The sequence below is a fragment of the Battus philenor genome, unplaced genomic scaffold, assembly GCF_028537555.1.
Source record: "Battus philenor isolate CCGP_79_NKW_IND1 unplaced genomic scaffold, ilBatPhil1.0.hap1 SCAF_22, whole genome shotgun sequence".
In the NCBI taxonomy this organism is placed as follows: Eukaryota; Metazoa; Arthropoda; class Insecta; order Lepidoptera; family Papilionidae; genus Battus; species Battus philenor.
In genome coordinates, this window is record NW_027181685.1 from 66,411 (window position 1) to 83,716 (window position 17,306).

Sequence of the window (17,306 nt, forward strand, 5' to 3'; positions counted from 1 at the left end):
ACAAAGCAATGTCACCGGGCCATTTTTGCTCCTCGCAGGCAAAGTCTTCAGCAAAGTCGGCGCGCCAGACGGTCCAGTGCGTTCAAATGAAACTTTAACCCCAACATCTACAAGGTCTACAGTAGCGCCCCGTCTGAGCCTTGCAGCGTTACAACCGGTACTGTATAATTTCTGTAAAAAAAGCACGCACGAAAGTGTCTTCACACTTTCTGTGACAGAAGACAACCACCTTTATGCGTCTGGCACAAGTGAGAGGCAGGAACAAGGCAGCTTCCATACTCGACTGCCCAATCCCTCGAGAATTTACGTTTCGCCTTAAACGCTATTGAATTATATAGCCTGAACCGTACTTGCTCGACCATCCATACTTCCACTCACTTGATGGACCCAAGCGACTATGTTGGTGACCTCCAAAGCTAGTAATAAAAATCCATGTAATGTAATTGAAAATCACGGCCCAAGTTCTCTGAGGTGGCCCACAGGCTTGCTTACAGCGAAGAGGGTAACAAAGGTCGTGGTCGCGGCTCGGTGCGGTACTCATTGGCCGGATGGTCCCGGCCAGCGCGGCGGCGCTGAGTGGCTATCGCCGTCGCCCGGCCGCGCTCGCTCCAACGTCTGGACATTATAGTTACGACCACAGAATAGTCTCGCCTTGAAAAAATCAAAAACGCATACAGCTGAAAAATTTATTTACAATTCACTTTATAATAAATAATATAAATAACGTAAACAAATAAATTAACATTTGTGATCTAGAAGTGTCCTTTTCATTAGAGCACTGACAATCTGTGAGTTGGTTTGGACCGCGAGCACTTTACTAAGCGCATCGCTTAACCCAGGAGGCACGCCGCGAGCGGCAGATCAGCAGTTTGTGTCGTGTTAGCCCAGCAGGCCGCAGGTGACGGCGCTCAGGCAGCTCTTGTTGTTGGTCTCTGGCTGCTGCGAGACCACGCGCTTCTTCTTTTTGCCGTTCTCGTCATAAAGTTTCTCCTCCTGCAAAAAGTTTTATTGCATGCAGCACCGACTTTAAGCAGACAGCTCGGAGCGGCGTGCAAGCGGGGACCTACCCGTGATTACAGAATATTCTGTTGGCTACATTTTCTCTGCTTTCATTTTAATTCGTCCTCATGAACTATTCAACTCTCGTTATGTTACGGTTTGTAGACACGGAGGCGATGCGGTAATGCTCGTTAAAACAGCAGTAGGCTACGCTATGGCAGCGGCAAACTGAATTTGACCAGCGCCTCTGTGAAGCAGCGCCAGATTGAACAACACTGGATACTTTTGCTGCATTTGTTTCCGAGTCTATGAGTAGTTAATATACTTTGCGAAGTGACCAGATGAACATTAGCGCGCCGGAGGCTCGCGGAACTCATCATCATGATCATCGTGTCAGCTGATCGACGCGCAGTGAAAAGATCGCTTAACGATTCTTGCCTTGAAAATGTCCTCGGTCCACCTAGTGGGGGATCTCCCCGCGCCGCGTCTCTCGGCCCCAACCGCAGTCGGATGTACGGGCGATAAGCCCCACCCACTGCAATCCTTCGAACCACGCATGTGAACCAAACCTTGAGCGTGGTTATTCTGCAGATCTCCTAATTTCTGATTATTTGCGAGACTGACCTCGATTATTTCACCAATTCTGTACTTGGCCAGAATGACCCTCGAGTCCGCGGAGTGGCCAACTTCGTCGAAAGCCTTCGTGGCGTCCGCCCCAGCTTCGTCCAAGATCACGTCTCCGCCGGGATGCTGTCAACATAATTCTTTCATAAACCAAATATTTCGACTGTGTCGGGGACATCGTGTGACCTGATGTGACTTTCCGGTCGCGTGTGAAACATTTAATGTGGTCTTTGAACAATTTAACAAAATTGCTAATGTACTTAGTCCGGCTTCGCTTTGCAAGAGAATCATGAACAAGGAAACCGGTGCGAGAGGATGAGAGCCTGCGCAGCTCGCAGGACGGTCCTCTGCGGTGAGGCATGCGCCTTGCCCATTCTACTTTATTTACATTTTAAAACTATTGTTAGAATATATTAATTAAAAAAATAATTATATAAATTAATAAAAAAAAATAAGATATTTATTTGCCGTTTTGAATCGTCATTTATTTTAAAATTATAAGTAGTGAACTGCCACCGGCTCGGAAAGTTGATCTGGTGAGAAAAGTCGTCTAAAAACTCAATAGTTGCTCTTTAGAAAGGGCATTTATTTATGTTGCATGTATACATTACGATATCTGCCCTGCAATCGACACATTTCGATCAAGTAAAAACTCTAATACTATAATGAAGTCGACACCTCTGCGATGTAGCTGGTGACGTCATACACGACGTCCTTGTAGATCATCCAGACGGGGCTGCCGCCGCGGCCGTCGCGCGCCGCCACCTCCGCGCGCGAGTACCGCTGCTGCCGCTCGCCCATGGCCCGCGCCGCCGCTCCGCCGCTGCGCTGCAACGGGAACGACGTCGAGCCGGGTGTCACTCACATCGCGGGAATTTTTAAATATCGCAAGCGGTAAAGGAACACGATTGGGATCTCCAAGCACATGACGCTGCTAAAATATGCAAACCAGTTCGCGTACCCGGGTACGACGGGCGCGGTTTCGCACCATCGCGGCGCTCACCGAGGCAGACGCTCTGATCTCGAGATCATTTAGTCTATGCGCTATGCGAACAAGAAGATGGATTACCTTGTCATTTTGTTGATTGTGTCGTTTCCAATTAATTCGACAATTTCTATAAATGCGCGGCGCTTACAGAAGTAAAGAATTGATTGTTGTCGAAGAGAAGAAGAAACAGATCATTTTTCGGTTGACTTTCAGTTGCATCTATATGACGACAGAGGACCGGTCTGCCGCAGGTGAGGCACCTGGTGTTCTTTCTTCAGCTAATCCGATTTATTACAGTGCCCGTCGCGGTTAGCTTGTACCGCGATCATCAAGCTCGGGTTCATCGTCAGCCGTGTCTACTACCAGCGAGGTCGTGTCGTGTCGTAAAAGTCGAAGAGACTGACTGGAAGCGCCTAACACCGATTGACTAATACGTATAAAAAAGAAATGATAACTATCAACTTGCACCCGCAGATAACTCGTATTACAACTTGTGTAACCATATAAGGTAGCATAATTATAGCAAACATGTTCAATTACGTATTTTGTTAAATGAAACTAATGTAAATTCAGATTATGTATAGTAGACGTCCCTGTTAGAAATAAATAAATATCGCTGGGCTCGTGAAATTAATAACTTTTTTCCCTATCGCTACGGGATTTGTAAGAACTGTGGGAGAGGAACACGTGAGGGGAAGACAGCTGTCTCTGGAATTTCCGACGCGTGCAGCGCGTACTGTGATAACATTGGGCGAACTTATCGCGTAACGATAAGGACCCGCCGTGACGTCCGCAGCCGGGCCGCGGGCGCCGGTGCGCGCGGCGCGTTCGTTGTGAGCTTCGAGTGCTAAAATACTCAGCAGCGGCCGTTGGGCAATGCATCACACTTCGCTCGCAAGCCCAACGGCGCGCGGAGACCGGCGCGCGGAGCCCGGCGGGCCGTGTGGTTGTCGGGGCGAGCGCTCGATGCTTCAGTAAGGCACAGTCGATGTATTTGAAAGGCGATTGACGCGTCTCATCGCTCGTGTGCAAACGTTTCCGAACCAATTTCCGTCGGATCAAAGCTAATTTCTTGCGCGACGTGCGCACGCACACACGCGGCTTTATCAGTGTGTCGCGTATCGCGACAGATAACGCGTACGTGACCGCGCGGCGGCACTCGCGCGGACCCGAGGGTTTCACTCGCGAAACTGAAGACGCGTCGCTCAGTTTAATTGATTAATGCGAGCGAGGTCCGCAACACAGGAGGGAGTGTAACGCCGCCTATATGTATTAATTAAAATTATGCCACTTTTATTTTTCCAACAACTCAAACTTAGCATTTCAATTGTGTCAAAAGTTTACGCAGCTGCCGCCTTAGGCATCCCCTGCCTGTTGCGACTAAAGGAGGCTTAGCATTCAGGTTGACATCCTTAAAGTCTAATCTTTCTTTAGTGTCGGGCAGGGATCTCAATCTTCTCGAAAAGCGAAAATGAAGTGAACAGCAACTAGAAGTTGTAGCGTGTAGCTATTACACAGCTTGTTGAACAACGATAGCAGACCAATGACAGCAGCCCTTAAACGATAAGAGTTCCAGAGTCTTTCGTGCGCGGGACATTTCCCCCGTCACTGACGAATAAAGATATCGCAAGACCGAAAAACCACCGTATTTAATCGACCCGCTAAAATGTTCGTGAGATGGTTTATGGTACCAAGTTTAACAAAATTGAGATATAATCAAAGATGATTACTTGATATGACTGTTTTCATTTCCGCTCTCGATACGTCATTTTTATGTAGCTTTTCCTGATCGATACGAGTCGTTAAAAACGAGTGAGCCCAACAGAGTTTTAAACGGACGATTCATCTTCGGAACCACACAGGCACCCCGCGGTCTGTTGTAAAAATTATCTTAAAAGAGGCAACTTGTTTGTGGGCGCCCAGATAGAGGGTCTGCACTAACCGCCAATAAGTGGCTGTGGCTGCGACTCGGCGCGGGTCGCGACCGGGACACTTGTCGCCATCACATTATCACAGCGGCCCGGTACTTGCAGAATAATGTTCTCTTCTTTAATGTTTTAACTGTGACAAATTAATGCGAGCTCCGTCCTTTTCTCCAGTTGTTCGGAGATATTTCTTAATGAAACCGCTTCTTGCTGTTGGCAAACATTCACGCGCGCTTTATTTGGATTCATTTAGTGTATCTTTGGCGGTTATATGCGAAGGACGGTATCAGGATCCATTGTTCTTGGCGAGACGCGTGAACTTTAAAAAAATCTTTTACCTTGATTCCGAGGCGTGGTAGCGCGTGAGAGATGTGCAGAATTGGGAGACGGCTTGTGGCGTGAGCGGTGCGTGGCAGCGCGTGGCGGCGGATGAGAGACTGTCGCGCGGTATTGACCACTAATGTGTAGGTCGCTATCTCTCGATAAGCAATCGCTGCGAGTTGCTGTTGTTATCGTTTCATTATTTTGATTAGTGGTGCGGGCGGCCGCCGCCGGGACGCTGTCGGACTCTACCAGTACAGCATAAGCGGACCTCGCAGCCCACGAAGCCGCCCTGAGGATCAATTTCTTTTTGTGGAGTGTCGTATACAGCATCAGGACTGTTCGTGTGTACCTGCGTCTATTTCCTGTACTACTCCGCTCGCGCTGCACAAGTGAAGAGACCTTGCGCGCGGAGCTATTCGTCTTGTGACACCTTGATCTAAATGCGAGGAGCCCGCTTATCGGATAATTACGCGGCCACGTTGTCGAGTGCTAGGTGACGCACGCGGCGGCGCAAGGCGCGCGCTCGGGGCGCACGGCCGTGCTACGACAGCCGACAAGCAGGAGCGTTTAGTAATAACCGCATTAAGTGTTCAAGCGCTTCCTCTGCGTCGCTGTTCCGTCAGCTCTCGTAGACTATTGTAAAAACTAATAGAATCGTGTGACCTCCAAAAGAAAGCACGGAACACTGATCCGTTTACAAATGCGGTCGCAAGATAGCGTCCTCTTCGCGACGCTTATTTTTAAAGAACGCCTGCTGTCGTTTTGTAGGTAGTCTTAAACGCATCTGTTAAATGCGTACATTACATTTATGTGTCTAAGAAATAAGAGACGGGGCTTCGCTCATCAAGCCGAGAGCCAACGCACTCATCGAGACAAACGCACACGTAGCGACTTGAGGTTATGTTTTAAAATGTTTGACGAAAAGGAGTTGTACACCGAGACGCTATCGCGGAATCGGTCGCTTAAGTTATTTGTGAAACGTATTGCTATTGCTCAAGTCTCGGTGGATGGGCTCAGTGACCGAAGCTTGGTTGCCTATGAGAAAACAAAGACAAGTTTACGTAGACGTGGCCGAAGATTTAGCGGGGAAAGTTAATAAAGACAGAAATATCCTGATCATCTTTTTAACTGTAGTTAAGTTTCTCACCCTAACACTTACAATTTTAATGATAAGTACAGTTTTTCATCGACATTGACCTGCTGCCTTATCTCCGACAGTGTTCACATGTGATCTGAAAGGGTTCTGCAGTACACAATCATTTTGTTTTCGTACATCTGGTGGAGTTAATGCGCTATTAAAACATTACTGTGAAGGTCCCCTCTACTTCGAATCTTTAGGATAAAAAGCCACCAATCTGCTTCTTACCCAAGACTTGAAACCTTTAGCGGTCACTTGATTATATGTAATATGTAAAATATTTACGTAACGCTTTTTGTGTCTCCTTATACTTAACAGACACATTGTTTTGTATTGCATCCTCAATGTTTCTTGACGAGTCATTTGACACTGGTGCACTCTCTCGAGTCCGCACAATTTACTGCCTTTGCGGACCTCTGAGCAACAGGTCTGTCCGCGCGCACCCACCGACATTCGTATTGTTGACAGTAAGCAGGAGGCGGGCTTCCTTTGACCACAGCGGCGTCACTGCACTGAACCGTATGGAAGCGCGTATTTGCGCGCCCTGTGCTCGCCAGCCAACGGTGCTTGAATGCGCGGCGTGTCACTGGCGGAGCGTGCATCCAGCGCAGAGCGCACAAGACATAATCTCGCGGCGTGTCAGCGAGCGTCATGAAAAAGTCTTTTTTTCTTTTTCCCAATTGTATCAAGTTAAATTTTTCGCGCAAAGAAATGCCTCCGCGGGGAAAAAATTGGCAGCTCCCATTTGTCTGATTGTGAGCGCCGGAGATATATTGTGTACGAGTTAATTGCGCGCGCTCGCCGGGGTGCGGGGCGCGCGGGGCGGACGGGGGGCCGGGGGAGCTCATATTTTATTTTCCAAAGCTAAAATGCGTTTGACGGGCTCGCTCCTAATTATTTGTATTGTATCCGCGTACTGACATCATGTTTACTTCAAAACGCGCGCTCCGCTGAGTACATCTGACACCCTGCACATCATATTTAAAAACTGATTAGCTCAGAGTGTTTAGGTTTACACAACAGCGTGTGGAGTTGCTGCCGTCTTGTTGCAGCGCCGCGCCGCGCGCCGCGCGCCCTCTGTGCACGTGTCTGCATGCGTGTATGCGATGAAACATCGGCTTGCTCGTATGACCGTACTCGATCACGAGCCTTTGAATTCGGCCAGCGGTTAGGGTTATGAGGGTTCTAAACGCGACCTGATCTGAGATAAACAACAAATTCAGGCGGGTTTCGTTTTGCAGCGAGCTAAAAAAATAATTGGATTTCTTTATCAGTTTTTATTTAATATAAAACTTTGTCTACAAAATCGGACAACACCGACGGGAGCTGTAATGGCTGTACTGGCGGTGAAGAGCACACGGGCGGCGCTGGTCCCCGGAGGCCGGCGAGCTGGACTGGACGAGCGAGGCTCCTGCTCGAAAAGCCAAGTCGGTGGTAGCGTGAAAAGAAACAGCGAACTCGGCAACAGAATTAAAATATATTACAATTAAAAGGACAGAAGGCCTGGTCTCAATTTACACCGCAGCTCGGTACTCCCCTGATGGTGGTGGTAAGCAGCCGCACGATCTCCCGACTGGTCAGGCGGCAGCAGGTCGGAGCAGGGAGCGCCGGTAGTAGACAGGATGTGTTCGTGCCGGTGCGGGGTACGAATAGCTTCAACCTTAATGACCGAAAGTTATTTTAATTATAAAACTCGCACCTGTGAATAGTTGTTACAGTTATAATATACATATATAAATATATGTGCAATTTGCTCTGCTAACAGTAAAACCCGAGATAGCTTGTGATGAAGGAAAGGAAGGAGCCGAAAGCAGTTGATGTGATTGTTTACTGTCAGAACGGAGTTACAAAATTTAAAACACTGTAAAACGAAAAGAGGAAGGATACAAAAAAAAGTATTTGAAGAATAATGAAGAATACAAAATAAAGGAATTATGAACACAGACAAAATGTTGAGCTCTAACTTATAGCTATACGTTACTTAATATCAATGTTATTACATGTGTTCAACATAAACCCCGTTGGGGTGGGAGGCGATATAAGGATTGTGGCGTGAATTTAAAAATGCTCTGAAAATGAAGTTGAAGAACCGAGATGAGAATTTATAACGTAAATTCGAATTAGCCTGGCGCGTGAGACGTCACATAGTGTCTGGACGCGACCGAGGCCAGGGTCCTTCTCCCGGACAATGGATCTACACTCCTGTGGCTGGTACGCGAGCGCATTGGAATGTTTGTTGTAAAAATAAAGGTCCGTTGAACCGATAGCACGCTTCCACGATTCCGCGCCACTTAAGATGTACCGTGCCCCTCCAAGTGATCAATTTTTTTTCCCGTATTACAAATTAGGTGACTTTTCTTCCTTTTATAATTTTTTTTGTTAATATTTTAATTTAGACATGTGGAATGCTAACATGCAACGTTACACTGTCTACCCACGCTATTACAAGGCGCTATGAGATATAAGACACGAATATTAGGGAAAATGATTTCATGTAATGCCAAAAAGCGAAGAATCTTAATTGAAAGTAATCTTGAGACAGCAGAGAATGGGCGATAAGAGACGATGTTTGCTCGCGCTCAGTACTCGATGCGGCGTCCGGCGCCGGCCCGCTATCCCCGGGGCACTAAAGCTGAAGCGAAAATGACGTGTTATTGTTGTGTTTGCGAAAAGAATCTCGTTAATGCGGCCGCAGTGTACACAATCCGCTGAGCAAACACGCGCAGCGGCGCCGCGGCGCGCCCGCCGCCGGCCCGCGCGTTCTGCCGGCGGGCGAGTTGCGGCCACCGGGGAGTCATCTTTGACTATGACAGCATTAGGCTTTGGTAAGATTAGCGCGTCTTCGTCGCAGTAGAGTTGGCGGTGGCCGCGAGCGCGCGCGATGCGCAGCTGCGTGCTGGTGCACTTTGATTGTCACGACAAGCCTCACAGACTGTCGCACCGATTCCCGCGTTAAATTACTGTCTTTGACACCGACCAAATAGTTTTATTTGACCTTATACAATATTTTCTTTTTGGCGTTGAAATCGACAGTTGTAATTGTCATATAGAGCTACACTCTGTGTTTGAAGGTTTAGACTCTCCCGGGAGCTGCAGCTGAGGTCGTTAAATTATTAATCGTGTCCGACGCAGCTGTGGCGATGTCATACGGACAAGGGCGGACACATGTGTGCTGATACAAGTGACAGCGCACGGGGGCGCATTAGTCCGAGGCGCTGACCTGGCGACTCACCGCTGGATGTGACTCGATACGCGTTTAGCGTCCGATTCCGGGCGCGCGCCAGACGGCTGCCCGCGACCCGATGTCATTGTGTCTTTCAATTTTTTATATCTATCAGCGAGTGTCGAAAATAATCTAAACAAAAATAAGTTTGACGTGTAGCAGTGCAATACACGTAACAAATTTACCAGAGAGTACAGTTTTACAACAAATTCTTAAAAATAGTTATAACACAAGTCAGATTAAAAAAATACGACGTAGACTTCAAAACAACAAATACGCCTTATACAAAACAATTCATAATGATAACAATACGACGTCTGAAACTAAGATTTAAAAATACGTAAACTAAAAATGATTATTTATCAATTATTAGAACGTAAAATATTTATGTTATCTAATTGTTATCGGAATTACGATAGCCAACATTACTTGCATGTTGCCGAACAATTTACATGGAAATTGGCACTATTTACCTATATTATTATGTGATTTATTATTATTTACGCAGTTATACCACAGGTATTAAACCCCAATGAATCCTGAGCCTGGGTTCACTAGAATAGGGTTAAGGTATCGCCTGCCTGTTGTAAGAGGCGTCTAAAAGGGCAGGGCAAATTCGCGGATGTTAAGGATGGGGGCCTTCATCGTCCACTCAACGCCAACCCAAGAAGGGCAGCAACGCGAAGAGATCCTGTGTTGCTGCGATACAGCAAGGAGGACGTCGGGGGAGGCAAAGCTTCCTCCTGGGATGTGTTTTGACAAAGTGCTGAGGGGCAGCTACTAGTTCCACAGGAGATCTGGCGGCCCCTGCCAAGGAGGTTTTAGTGGTTAGCAATCCAACATAACCCTGCCCCAGAGGGCAGGGTATCTCGCGTCCATTCTGAAAATTTCCACCGATACCAAAAATTTAAAAAGGTTTACATGTACATTGGTCTTGCCGCTGACTGTAGGGTCATGATTAAAAATCAGTGTTTCGCCCACCGGATGATTCTTGTCACCGAGTAATGTCCCATTTCATACAACTGTCTACACTGTGTACAATAAGTGTTCATTTATTTCGTTCAAGTGGAGATCTTCATCATTAGTTTCATTTTTTTGTAATTGTTTTGTACGTTTAATTGTCTGTGTGTGTGTGTTATTGTAGTGTGAATTAAAAGTTCAACTTATTAAAAAAATATGAAATTAATGGATATCTTACTCACATATTGAATAGCGATGGCACTTTAGGAAGAAATTCCGGGCACCCGTTGAACGCGAGCATCGCGATGCAGGCCGCGCCCGCGGCGGCGACGTGTGCTTTGCGCGGCTGTTTGTGAATTCCTGTTTTGACGACAAAACAAAAGTAACGCGGGGTGCTATTTTAATATTTATTTAGATAATTGGCGACGACAGCCTGTGCGCTATGAGCGGTTGCTTTGTTGCAAGTGGCAGGAGTGAATTTGTGTGTCGGTCGGCCAGCTGTCGCAGTGCCAATAACAAGGTCTTGCGTCCTACACGTTTCAACATAACTAATAAAACAATTAGGTTCTGGACGAAGAGATGCTCGTTGCGCGAAGGATCATGGGCTTGTGGTCGCGTGAGCGCAAGGGCGCGTGGGCGCGTGGGCGCGTGGGCGGGCTGGGCGGCTGAGAGCGCTGCGACTCCGGGCCGTAAACGCGAGCGAATTGCGGACACTAATTGACTTCGATTGCTGTTTTTTTATTGCGCCGCTTGAGCTGTATTTTATGTATATTTGATACCGGACAATAAAACAATAATTACGACTATTACAGGAAACGGAGACAAATAGTAAAAGGTCAGCTGAACGCTGATCTTATTGTTTTGGCTGTTATTTCGCGGTATATTTCTAGGTTCACTCGGAGCCCGGAGCAGCGTTTCTTTGGGCTCGTACAGACTTTATTCAGAGCTGTGCGGGCTGCGAGCTGAATGATAGCCTAACCACTGCTGGGGTTCACCGCGCGGTTCAAACCGTCTACAAACTTTGTGCAGACCGCCACGTCGCTCTTCGCCGGGGAAGGCTCAGCGGAGCGTGCTGGTGCGGGGCGCGATGGTCGGGGGCCGGGGGTCGGGGGTCGGGGGTCGGGGGCCGGGGGCCGGGGGTCGGTGGGCGAGCAGTTAAATTAACGAGCCGTGAGCGCCGGGTTTACGAGGCGGCGCCCGCGCGTTAATAGTTTACTTTCAATTGTTGTTTACTGCCGGCTCCATAAACCGCTCTTGATATGTCATGCACTAGTTGTAGCGACCGGATATACTCCATTAATCATATCATCAATAATTCGATCCGTGAAGCCCGTTGTCACGTTGTCCCGTTGCCCCGGTGCGCCGGACGGCAGCGTTACAGCGAAGAAAAGATTAGCTTTTCTTTTTGTTGTCGACGGCGCACGGGCTTGTTGAGAGATATTTATGTAATACTTGTAAGCTCTTCCGCCGTTCCGCTCTCGCTGCGTCAACACAACTTCTGATGCACGTCTCAAATAATGGAAGTTATTCAATATCATCTGTATTTGTGTTTTGCACAATGAAGTGATAAATTAATTTTCTGGATGTAAACTGGTTCCGGCGCGAGACGAATGACGAGCTTAATCCCCCGAAACGGTTTCAAATATTATTATTGTAAAATATTAAAGCTAACAAACAACGTGTTGCTGAAGAAGTTTTGCAACCGATCGTTGCATGTATAGTGTTGTTACCGGAACATGGTGGGGCAGCTCAATATTCCGCGGGGTGCATGCGGTTTGTTTGTTTTAGAGAGGAGTTGGAAAAAGATATGGAGTATCCTCACCAACACCTATAGCCTTGACCTCGGCGATGAGTTCGTGATGTTTAAAAAAACGAATTTCATTTTCGGAACCGAAAAATAAATTCAACGCACCGTCCAAAAAGTGCTCCGAATAAAACTCTTGCAGTAAAGAAATACATTCAATGCACGCAACGAGTTGCAGACATCAATCACTCCTTTACTCAACGCCATCTGTGGAAATGTATTGACACTAGTGTTTAAAATTCAGTTGTAACTATTTGATACGCTTGCTTTTATAAGCATGACTTCGATCCTTTTTCGAGCTCCGTTCGCTCAGTGAGGACATGTTTAACACTAAATTTTAAAGTCAGCGTCTATAAATAGCTATATAACTTGTAACGCAACATAATACTGTAAGTGAAGACTTGTTATTGACTGTTGGTTTATTTACACTGTGACTTTGAATTTTTTTATTTTAGTAACCGCATCGGTGAATACAGCGAGTCAAAATTATTTAAAAAAATCTCAGCGACTTGTAATAGCTTTTCATATCAATAATATATAATATATAATAAAATATATAATTTCATATAAATAATAACACATGAAAAATTCATTATCTATTGACCTTGTGTATGAACTTTTGTCTGCGTGCATAAAAATAGTAACAATGTAAAAAAAATTGTGACTGTGGTTGAATTGTTTAAGCAAGCCTGTTATACGTTTTGGCGACGCTTTTGCGATGAACTCCATTCTAATTCTTAGAAACGAATCGAATTATTACATTTGGCGAGTCTGCAAATAATTTTCATTAACATTAAATTATAAAGAGAAATCAAATATTGAACGAGGTTTTGTAGCGATTGAGGCTTAAGTTGTTTCCGTAAATCACTACAATTGATCGACGCGCGGTATCTGATGACTGTTGCTGTTGTTGCTGTTGTTGCTGCTAATCTCTTTTAATTAAACAGTCTACAGCTTGTCGCGGCTGTGCGATGTATTCAATTTGTTTGTATGACAGTTTCAGATGACGTTTCTTTGTAGATTATCAATATTTGTCTTGTACTTTGTAATCATTTTGTAATAGCCACGAAGGGATTTTTTATCAGACGTCGAAAGGTGTTATTACTTGTCACCTTTTTGTTTGGTTGCAGCTTTGGTTTATATTCTAGTTTTGTTATTTAAGATGTGTTTTCAAAATTGATTCAGTCGCGAGAAACTTTGCATACATGCCGACAGAGAGTATTTGTAAGAATTATTTAATAAAAAAATTTAATTACAGAGCATTAAATTTATTCTCAAAATTTTATATATACTTATTATTTACAATTATAAGTCTTTTTAGGTACGTTGGGTTGCCCTTGAGCTTCCGCCTCCAAGTCCTCTTCTCTATCACGATCTTTTCGTGAACGATGTAAAGTTATCATTTGGGGTTCTCGGCTGTCACAGGCTCGCCTACTTTGTTGTCTAGATGGCGCTGACCTGGTGTCTCTAGAACAGTAACGTAACGTCTGATATTTTAAGAACAAAAATTTTTTTTATTCTCGCGATGCCAAGCTGGTGGAGGCCTCTTTCATTTTTATGGGTGACGTAACCAAAACACTAGAAGACTGTTGAAGGAACAATATGGTTTGTAAAACTGGAAGATTTTTCGATTGCAGGTTAGCCGTGTGAAAAACTAAGCAGGGTGTTGCAGGTATTTCCTCTGACGACAGCTTTAAATGCGTTATTCATCCGACAATACTATTGAAACTGAGACACTTATGCTCATGATAATAAAATCGTACTTTACCGATAGAATAAAAGATTCATGTCGCTGGTACGCGCGTCCCTCTGCGCGGGCGAGTGCCCCGGGAGAGGGGATTAGAACCTCTATCGTTCTAATTTACAAACGGCTGCCCTGATTTGGCAAAAATTATTTGCGAGACGTTAGTTAATGACACTTGGTATTTAATCTGAAGTAGCGTCATTTTCCAAACACCGCAGCGAGATGAAACAAGTCGTCATTTGCTGCTTTTACGCGATAATGCTGACGGTGCAGATACGATTTTGTACTAAAAAGTAACTAGTTCGTTTTTTTATACTGTGAGCACTAGACTCTCCAACTGAAAGATTTTGCCAGGCGCAATATAGCGATACACGTAAGGAACATTGTAACGTTGCAAGTTAACGTCACATAAATCTTAGTTAAAATTTTAACCAAAAAATATAATCACGAGAAACGTCTCATAAATCGCAATACAGCAAAAAATTGTTCAACCCTTAGCGGGTAACGGTATATCTCAAGTGGCGTGGGGTCGTGGGAGCGTGCTATTGGTTTAACGGATCTTTGTTTTTATAACAAAAATTCCTATGCGCCCGCGCACCAGCGACAGCAGTTCACATTTGCCAGGAGAAGGATCCAGGCCTCGGTCGCGTTCACTAGCTAGGTGTCGTCTCACGCACCGACGCACACTCTGCGTCGGTTGCGTTCACCAGCTATGTGTCTTCATACGCGCCGGGGCCAATTAGAATTTACGTTATAAATTCACGCCTTGGTCCTATTAATTCTCCGGGCATCATTTAGTTCACGCCACAACCTTTACATCGTCTCGCACCCCAAGGGGTAAGTGTTGAACAAATATTATAAAGACATCATTATTAAGTAGCATTTATCTATAAGTTAGAGCTCAACATTTTGTCTGTGTCCTTAGTTCCATCATTATGTATTCATTATTACTTTCCAATTGTTTATTTATTTATCTCTTCTATTTTTATTTTACATGCTTTACATTTTGTAACTCCGTTCTGACAGTAAACAATCACATCAACTGCTTTCGGTTTCTGCCCTTCCATCATCGCAAGCCATCTCCGGGTTTTACTGTCAGCGGAGCAAATTGTACATATACTTATATATGTATATCATAACTGTGACATTTATTCACAGGTGCGAGTTTTACGCTGCGACTTTGATACTGCTACCTTTATACTGCAAAGTTTATACTACAAGTTTTATACTGCGAGTTTAATGCTTCGAGTTTTATACTGCGACCTTTAGACTGCGATTTTTATGCTGCTATCTTTAGACTGCAAGTTTTACATTGCAAGTTTTAGACTGCAAGTTTTATACTGCAAGTTTTACACTGCAAGTTTTACACCGTTGGAATTATATCACCGTGCACCGGAACCGACACATACTGCAACCTACCGGCGCTCCCTGCTCTCGACTTGCTGCCGCCTGACCAGTCCTGGGAGATCGTGCAGCTGCCTACCACCACCATCAGGGGAGTACCGAACTGCGGTGCAAAATTAGACCAGGCCTTCTGCCCACTACCCTTAGTTAATTAAATACATACATATTTTTCTTTGTGTGCCTTTTTGTTGCCAACTACCCATTGAATTAAATACTTTTCTTTTTTTAACGGCACACTGGCGCCCAACGTGGTATTAAAAGGTCTGATTTTGCATTGTAGTGTAGTTATGTGATTGTTTTTTTATTTAATTAATTTTGTAAAACGTTATTTTTGCCTTTTCTACTGCCAGCAACTGAAGTGTACATCCTTCACTTAAAAAAGTTTTTGTTTAGTTTAACATATATTTTGTTCTTATGTTGTAACTTTTTTTGCGTCTGCTATTTTTTCATAGGACCGTACACATTAGTTGCAGTTATACGCATCATTTTCATATTTTTTTGTGTTACTTTTTTTTTAATTCTTATACTAGCAACCATAGCGTTCGTTAGTGAATTTGTAACAGAACGGAGTAGATTGAGTAGAATACTTGTTCAACACCTTCCTTATTGTGGTGCATTTAATTTTTTCTTCTTTCTCTCTTTACCAATTTATAAAAATAGATTAAACATGGCGCTATTGTTAACAACTTACGTAAACAAATCGCTACACTGGGTCCTCTTTTTCCTTCTGGGGATGTTTTATACTAATAGAGTCAATCAAATTTCGGACGATTCCGATAGCGTAGAAGACTTGCTCGTTAAGACTAACGTTATTCTTCATTCTTTATATAAAATGTACAATTAAAAATAATTCTCTCTTAGTGTATGTATTAGAAGACATGGCCGATAAAAATGTTGGAACATGGCACATAAAGGATTTAAAAATAATAGGTTTGAATAAATAACAAACATAATGCGACATAACATAAACTAAAGCATTACCATTAACCGCGTAATATTTCGTTTGGGTTATTAGAATGAATCTATAACCTTCATAATTGTTTGGTCGCGTTAGTAATCCTTATAATGATTATTATTGCTAGTTTGTTTGCGAGAAGTATGAAAGAATGAGTTTAAAAGGATAAAAATGAAATTGTTATCAATAAGTTCGGATTTTATTTCCTTTAAATGAAATAAAATCCTTCGGTGACGCGCGGGGTAATGTAACGTTGCAAGTTAACGTCACATAAATCTTAGTTAAAATTTTAACCAAAAAATATAATCACGAGAAACGTCTCATAAATCGCAATACAGCAAAAAATTGTTCAACCCTTAGCGGGTAACGGTATATCTCAAGTGGCGTGGGGTCGTGGGAGCGTGCTATTGGTTTAACGGATCTTTGTTTTTATAACAAAAATTCCTATGCGCCCGCGCACCAGCGACAGCAGTTCACATTTGCCAGGAGAAGGATCCAGGCCTCGGTCGCGTTCACTAGCTAGGTGTCGTCTCACGCACCGACGCACACTCTGCGTCGGTTGCGTTCACCAGCTATGTGTCTTCATACGCGCCGGGGCCAATTAGAATTTACGTTATAAATTCACGCCTTGGTCCTATTAATTCTCCGGGCATCATTTAGTTCACGCCACAACCTTTACATCGTCTCGCACCCCAAGGGGTAAGTGTTGAACAAATATTATAAAGACATCATTATTAAGTAGCATTTATCTATAAGTTAGAGCTCAACATTTTGTCTGTGTCCTTAGTTCCATCATTATGTATTCATTATTACTTTCCAATTGTTTATTTATTTATCTCTTCTATTTTTATTTTACATGCTTTACATTTTGTAACTCCGTTCTGACAGTAAACAATCACATCAACTGCTTTCGGTTTCTGCCCTTCCATCATCGCAAGCCATCTCCGGGTTTTACTGTCAGCGGAGCAAATTGTACATATACTTATATATGTATATCATAACTGTGACATTTATTCACAGGTGCGAGTTTTACGCTGCGACTTTGATACTGCTACCTTTATACTGCAAAGTTTATACTACAAGTTTTATACTGCGAGTTTAATGCTTCGAGTTTTATACTGCGACCTTTAGACTGCGATTTTTATGCTGCTATCTTTAGACTGCAAGTTTTACATTGCAAGTTTTAGACTGCAAGTTTTATACTGCAAGTTTTACACT

The 17,306-nt window shown here is 44.3% G+C and overlaps 1 protein-coding gene across 1 annotated transcript; it reads right to left on the reverse strand.

Moving 5' to 3' along the window:
* Nucleotides 1-672: 672 nt before the first annotated feature.
* Nucleotides 673-4,985, reverse strand: LOC137923796 (cytochrome b5-like). Its single transcript, XM_068767068.1, has 4 exons — nucleotides 4,875-4,985; nucleotides 2,302-2,451; nucleotides 1,624-1,749; nucleotides 673-993 (listed from the first exon to the last, which is right to left on the reverse strand). Exons 2-4 carry the CDS (start codon nucleotides 2,422-2,424, stop codon nucleotides 880-882), a joined length of 363 nt encoding a protein of 120 aa, XP_068623169.1. The 5' UTR covers nucleotides 2,425-2,451; nucleotides 4,875-4,985; the 3' UTR covers nucleotides 673-879.
* Between the last annotated feature and the right edge of the window lie 12,321 nt (nucleotides 4,986-17,306).

Bases quoted from the DNA above. Each gene is read 5' to 3' on its own strand.
- LOC137923796 (XM_068767068.1), bottom strand. From the start codon at position 2,424: ATGGGCGAGCGGCAGCAGCGGTACTCGCGCGCGGAGGTGGCGGCGCGC. The intron at 1,750-2,301 runs GTGTCGACTTCA...TTATGTTGACAG, and splicing joins TCACCAGCTACATCGCAGAG to CATCCCGGCGGAGACGTGAT. The intron at 994-1,623 runs GTCAGTCTCGCA...AACTTTTTGCAG, and splicing joins GAATTGGTGAAATAATCGAG to GAGGAGAAACTTTATGACGA.